Below are 6,376 nucleotides of genomic sequence, written 5' to 3' on the forward strand. Positions count from 1 at the left end.
AAAAATTTTAAAAGTAAGGGAGTTTCTATAGAGGTCAGATACATAATAAATTATTTCAAAAAATAATAAATCTATGGCTTGAAGGAACCTATTGAAATCTTAAACATATGAAAATTTTGATTCTCATAGGGAAAGTAACCAAGTCCTAAGCGAGAAATTTGATATTCGGAGATACTAATGCCACCTAATTAATGTTACCATAATGTTGTAATTTAAAAATATACTAAGATATGATACTGATAAAAGATTCTCATAATCTTCATTCCATATATTCATCTTGTAACGATATCATAATGATATATTGTAATAAAATAATAAAATTATAAACACATGAATTCTTCATCGCCTCCCTCGAATGAGAGGGGATAGATTTGATAGATCTTAGATATATTATGTCTTTAAATTATTTTTAGATTAAATGTTCATAATATAAATGTGATGTTTTTCTCACGTATCTTTCTTTCATATTATTATTGTATTATTTGTCAAGAGTCTATATACTGAAAATAAAACCTTCTTCTTCTACCATAAATAGTGACATATAGCCCGTGATAAACTATAGTCGGTAGAAGTATAATCCCAATATACAATACCTCCATATAAATCTAATGCTAAAAGGAATCTATTAAATTCTTAAACATATAAAAATTTTAATTCTTTAATTTCAGCACTCTTAGATACTAATGCTATTCTTATGTGATCTCATCATATTATTTTGATTTAAGAATACGAAAGATATCTCATCATACTGTTGATGTGATGTTTCCTTAGCCTGCCTCCTTTCGTGGCCATCGTCCATAACCACCGGTTTCGATGGTTTTAGGTGAGGATCTCAACATAAGGTGACATATCTAAAACCCTAATTCCAAATTAACCAGCAATCCGCGTTCTAAATAAAGCACACACCTTTTCTTTATTTCAAATTAATCTTATACTTTTGTATTTTTTTTAATCCAATTAGAAAATTAACCCTAAGATTTAACATCCAAATTATACAAATTCTCCAAATTCGAGTTCGATAACAAGAAGGGTATCGGAAGTCAAAGATTGCAACCCAGCAAAGCCGAAGGCTGGGTTTGCAGGCTTCCCTGCCTTAACCGGTGCGGGGCCCGGGGGTCTCACAAGCTGGCGAGAATACGTGGCAGTGTGAGGTGGCCCTGTAGTTGGAGTGACTTAATTTGTGGCGGTGGCATGCGGGCCGATGATCTCACATGCATGCATGCATGCAATGTACGTACGTTGCTGTGATCTGTACATGCAACAGTGATCTAGAAACTTGGACGTGGTCGGCCGTGAAAGCTTAAATGCATCTGATCTACCACCACGCAATGCATGCAAGGATAAATATATTCTAGTGGGATAAGAAGGTTGACAATTGTAAGGGACTTTTTTTTTTCTCACATGATGGAAGCATATGAGATAATCCAAAAGTACAACCACTACCTACAGTTGTCCCTACTCTCTCTCTCTCTCTCTCTCTCTCTCTCTCTCTCTCTCTCTCTCTCTATCCATCTAAAAGAATAAAAAATGCATGCTACTCTTACCTATTCAAAATTAATTTGGTAGAACAACTGAATCGTCTTCTTGTTCTTCAGATAGTGATATTTAGAAAAGAAATAGAGAAAAAAAAGGAGATGATTTGGATATGCAAAACAATCATAATCAATTTATATATTTTTTTATTATTGTTATTCCATCTAAACCTTAGTTTTGTAGACGAGACGTGTAAGTAGTAGACTAGCTGAAATTGAACACATGAAACTTAGATTGACGAGGATATATACATGATAACTATTCAATGTAAAACCTTCTACTCTAATACTATTTAGAATTATTAGCCATTGACGCCTGTCATATATGATGCATGATTTAACTGATACTTTTAAATGCTCTCGCACACATATGGGTGAATCGATCGAGAATATATATATATATATATATATATATATATTGTTATAGATTAAGGTCTTCCCTATCTACTTAAAAAATTGGAATTAATGATTATTAGATTAAAATCCTTGTCATGATATCATAACAAATTGTGGCTTAGAATTTAGTATATCACCTGTGTCACAGCTAATATTTATTCATATAGAAAAAAAAACTTATTCTAGAGGAATTTATATGTAATTTTGTAGCTCCAAATCAAATGCACCAATAAGGAAAAAAAAAGAAAATATACATAAAAAATAATGATTTTGTGGTATTATCAGAATAAATAAATACAAATATTTGTAAGAATCGAGTGCGGCGTCGGTGGGACAATTACTGCGTGCCAACCGCCCAACTACCAAATAAAAGTACAAGCACCTGTTTCTTCGTCGCCACATACATAACCCCGCGGATTTGGTGTTTGGTGCCTGCGGGTCCCATTTGTTCATCCAATAAGAAACACTTGGTAGGCTATGAGGGCCGTAAGAGGCAGGGCCGTGAACATTTGTTCGTCTCGCAACACCGCCCCCCCCCCCCCCCCCCCCCCACCCCACCCCCCCATCCTCGCCGCCGGCTTCTCCCCCTTCCCCGTTCGCGTATGGGCTAAGCAAGCGCGGAGGGTGTTGTGGAAAGAGAAGAGAAGCAAACAAAGAAAAGAATCATGGAAAAGATAAAGGTGGAACATGATGCCTCTCACCTGATGATGAAAGGGAAGACAGAATGCAGGTGTTCAAGTCTTGGCATCTCTTTGCGCTGAACGGGATCAGTACTGATCCTTTTGCATAATCTTGTCAAGAGATTATGACAGTAAATGATCTCATGTTTTCTTCTTGTCTTTCAGTTACGATAAATAATAATAATATCTCACTGAATTTATAAATTTTAATGGAAAGAATTATTTTCTTGCAATATGCATTATCTCTCCACTTGTAACGATACGATTCGATATCTATAATTTGATTCAGACATCATCAAACCGACCTTGATTCGATTTCAGCTCTAGGCCAACTAAATTTCAGTTAGATTCACACAGTTAGAAATCTAGCATGGTCAGAGTACCTACCTAACTGTAAGAAGGAACAGTGAGAACTGGATATTACACAATGGTAACGTGCCCCAACTCTATTGAATTGTACTAGTTTTCATTTATGAGAGACTCTTCTCTCTCCTTCCTGTCCGAATGCATGGAGGGTGCAATTATCGATTCCTAGAAAAAAGCAAAAGTGTAAAAGAGAAAGAAGACAAGGGGATGAGCTAAAGAAAGAAAGCAGAAGGATGATGAGCAACAAAGAAGATGAGGGTTGGGAGTGGAGGTGATGGAGTCTCTCTTTGTGAGCTGGGCTGGAAAGGAAAAGAATAGCGACCAGGGTGGAGCAACTTGGATCAAATAGAATTAGAGATATCACTTTAGTTTGGTGGTACAGTCTCTACTTGCCTTTGGACTTCTACTGCAACAAAATAATGCATTGTATTGCAAAAGGGTGGGTCATTTGACCAGCCTTTTGAACAGCCAAGGCTACTCAGCCAAAGCTAAAGCTCCTCCCTTGCCCATCTCTACCAAATCTAAGCCTACAAGAGGCTTTCAGCTCTTCCTCCACCTTCATCACACCTTAGAACATCCTTCCTGCTTCTTGTCTCCTGTTGGTTTCTGGGGTAGTAGGTTTTCATGGATCTTCGCCTGTCAACTGATCAGATATCTGAGCTCCAGGAAGCCTTCTGCCTCTTTGACAAAGATGGAGATGGTTTGTTCTTCTTCTTCTACCAACCTTTTCATGTTGTTTTCGGTTTTCATTTCCTTTCTTGGTTCTCTTAGTGTGTTGTTCGTTAAAGATTCTGCATGTTTTGTGGGTTGGTTCTTATGCTTGACATATGCTTATCTTTCATTGGTATTTCAACTTTGTTTTTGGTTGATTAGAACTTGCTCTAAAAATCTAGACCCCTTTTGTCTTTGAGACTAATGAATGTTCTAACTTGATCAGGTCTAACAAAAATGCAACAACAATTAAAAAAAGGTCTTTTTACGATTGTATGCTTTCTTTATTTGAGCAAAAAATAAATGCTGAATGCATATTCATGTCGCATCACGACTCTCCATATATGAGTATTTTTCTTCAAGTCATGGTGAATTAAGCAACTTACGTCCAAGCAAAAATTTCTCTTCTTCTCCTGAATGATTTTTCTTCTGAAAACAATTCATTCTTATTATCGGGAGGCTTCCCTATATCAAACCGAACAAAATTGACAACTTGCTTGCAGATGCTTTCAGTTCTCAAGTTATTATGCTAAGTTGTAATATGTGCTTATCGAGGTTAGAGTTTAATTTCACGTCATCAAAGAGAGAATCATTCTTATGGTCATTTTAATGCTTGGGATGAATCTTTTCTGCTCTGTATTTTACTCTGTAATCTCTGAGTTGATTTGGCACTGAGTTTTCTCGTTTTAACGTGATGGCATGATAGGCTGCATTACGCTGGAAGAACTGGCGACGGTCATTGGATCATTGGGACAATATCCAACTGAACAAGAGCTAAAAGATATGATCAGGGAGGTCGATATCAATGGCAATGGGACCATAGAATTTGCAGAATTTTTGAATCTAATGGCCCGAAAGATGAAGGTATCGATAGAAGCATCCAAGATGAGTAATTAGAATTCAGTAAATTGAGAAACATAGAGGACGTCTGCAACTTAATCAAACTGGTTGGTTTCAAGATAAGAAATGACATTTTTGTCTATTCTTGGAGTTGTAGGAGACCGATGCTGAGGAGGAACTAAGAGAAGCCTTCAAGGTCTTTGACAAAGATCAAAATGGATACATCTCAGCCAGTGAGGTAAACGTCGGTCGGTGCTAACTCGTACATGGCTTGAAGTTATCTGGTTTTCACATTTCAGAATACTTGTCAAAGAAAATTTTTGTCTGGGATGCATCAAAACTTCAAAACAGTACTGATCTTCGAGAATTTTGAATCTGACTCTATTGGTTGTTCGAGTAACCATGAACTTACTGTGTGCAGCTGAGGAATGTGATGACCAATCTCGGGGAGAAAATGACAGATGAAGAGGTTCTCCAGATGATCAAGGAAGCTGACATCGACGGCGATGGACAAGTGAATTTTGAGGAGTTCTCGCGGATGATGATGGCTGTCTGAACTTATGATCTATGCTTTGTCTCCTTGTACTCGAGACACAAAGTTTGCTGCTTTCTTTCTGTCGTAGAATTTACCTTTTTTTTTTGTCATTTTACTTTTAATGCATTGTCACCAATTTTTTCTATTGGTTAACATCTAAAAACTTTCGATCAGTTGTGAGAATTGAGACTGTGTTGTTGGCTAAAAGTGACATCACATCCTTGAAGACTCACCTGCTTAACATCCTGAGTATTTAATCTGATGTTTATGATATGGATCAGATCAATCCTCCTTACAAATGGTAATCAACTATGCTTCCATGACCATTATGTCAAGCACAATTCGCTCATCAATTGGCGACAATGGTAAGCTTCGCTGCAAGTATGTGCAAGCACAACAGTCTATTATATCTTTCAAAGTTGCAGAATTTGATTCACAGATGATCTACCTCCCAACTCAGATCTTTCAAAGGCCAAGCTTCTCTGTTAACATCCAGGTGAAATGCCTACAAGTAACACATCCTGTGCTTGCCAAGGAATCCTGTCAATTCCAGGATGTATCAGAATTGATATTTACTTACTACTTAGGAATGGATGTCATCAAGAATCCATGCAGTAGTTTCAACCACCAATAAGACTGCAAATGCTCATTGCCATGACTAATAACACACTCCAAACCTTCCAAGAAGATTGAACATGGCTGTTGTTTATGACCCATTTCTGATATCAGAGATAATCCAAAAACAAGAACCAAAATTCACATTCCTACAGTTACCTGAAAACAGAGATCATTGAAGTGAACAGACAAGTAATAAGCAAATGTTAACAAATTTCCAAACCAAAAGAACTATGAAAGTGAGCAGAAAACTTCTTTATTTTTGGCACATTTAGTTTGAAATAATCAACTCATCTTATTCATATAATTATAGATTTCTTCTTTTTTTCAAACTTTTGTTATCCAAAGTCATGTTGTTCCATTTTGTTTTAAGTCAATATAATACTTGTGCTTCTTTTAGCACATTCACTTGAATTTTCATATTTTTTTCATTTTCTGATAATAGAGTATGTCTATCTCAACAGGATTTTTTTTAAATCAAAATAATGTATATTGATTATTTCATGTATATGCATATGCACACCAAGGGAAGTCCTGATCTTAGCAAAATGTTAGCACTTACAGAGATGAAACCCAGTGCACAATGGAGATCCACGCTACATTCACCTTCATTTTGTGTGGGAAACAGTGACTGCACCATGGTGGAGGCGAAGCTTTCGTAATATCAGCTTGTGTAATCTAACTTGTATCCTGTCAAGGTT

At 36.5% G+C, this 6,376-nt stretch overlaps 1 protein-coding gene across 1 annotated transcript; it reads left to right on the forward strand.

Annotated features, from left to right (window-relative positions):
* The first annotated feature begins 3,453 nt into the window (after nucleotides 1-3,453).
* LOC103988966 (uncharacterized) lies at nucleotides 3,454-5,233 on the forward strand. Its single transcript, XM_009407669.3, has 4 exons — nucleotides 3,454-3,674; nucleotides 4,392-4,549; nucleotides 4,683-4,763; nucleotides 4,947-5,233. Exons 1-4 carry the CDS (start codon nucleotides 3,599-3,601, stop codon nucleotides 5,079-5,081), a joined length of 450 nt encoding a protein of 149 aa, XP_009405944.1. The 5' UTR covers nucleotides 3,454-3,598; the 3' UTR covers nucleotides 5,082-5,233.
* Nucleotides 5,234-6,376: the final 1,143 nt, after the last annotated feature.

This window comes from Musa acuminata, chromosome BXJ2-6 (genome assembly GCF_036884655.1).
Source record: "Musa acuminata AAA Group cultivar baxijiao chromosome BXJ2-6, Cavendish_Baxijiao_AAA, whole genome shotgun sequence".
NCBI classification, from domain to species: Eukaryota; Viridiplantae; Streptophyta; class Magnoliopsida; order Zingiberales; family Musaceae; genus Musa; species Musa acuminata.

Bases quoted from the DNA above. Each gene is read 5' to 3' on its own strand.
- LOC103988966 (XM_009407669.3), top strand. From the start codon at position 3,599: ATGGATCTTCGCCTGTCAACTGATCAGATATCTGAGCTCCAGGAAGCC. The intron at 4,550-4,682 runs GTATCGATAGAA...TTGGAGTTGTAG, and splicing joins TAATGGCCCGAAAGATGAAG to GAGACCGATGCTGAGGAGGA. The intron at 4,764-4,946 runs GTAAACGTCGGT...TACTGTGTGCAG, and splicing joins GATACATCTCAGCCAGTGAG to CTGAGGAATGTGATGACCAA.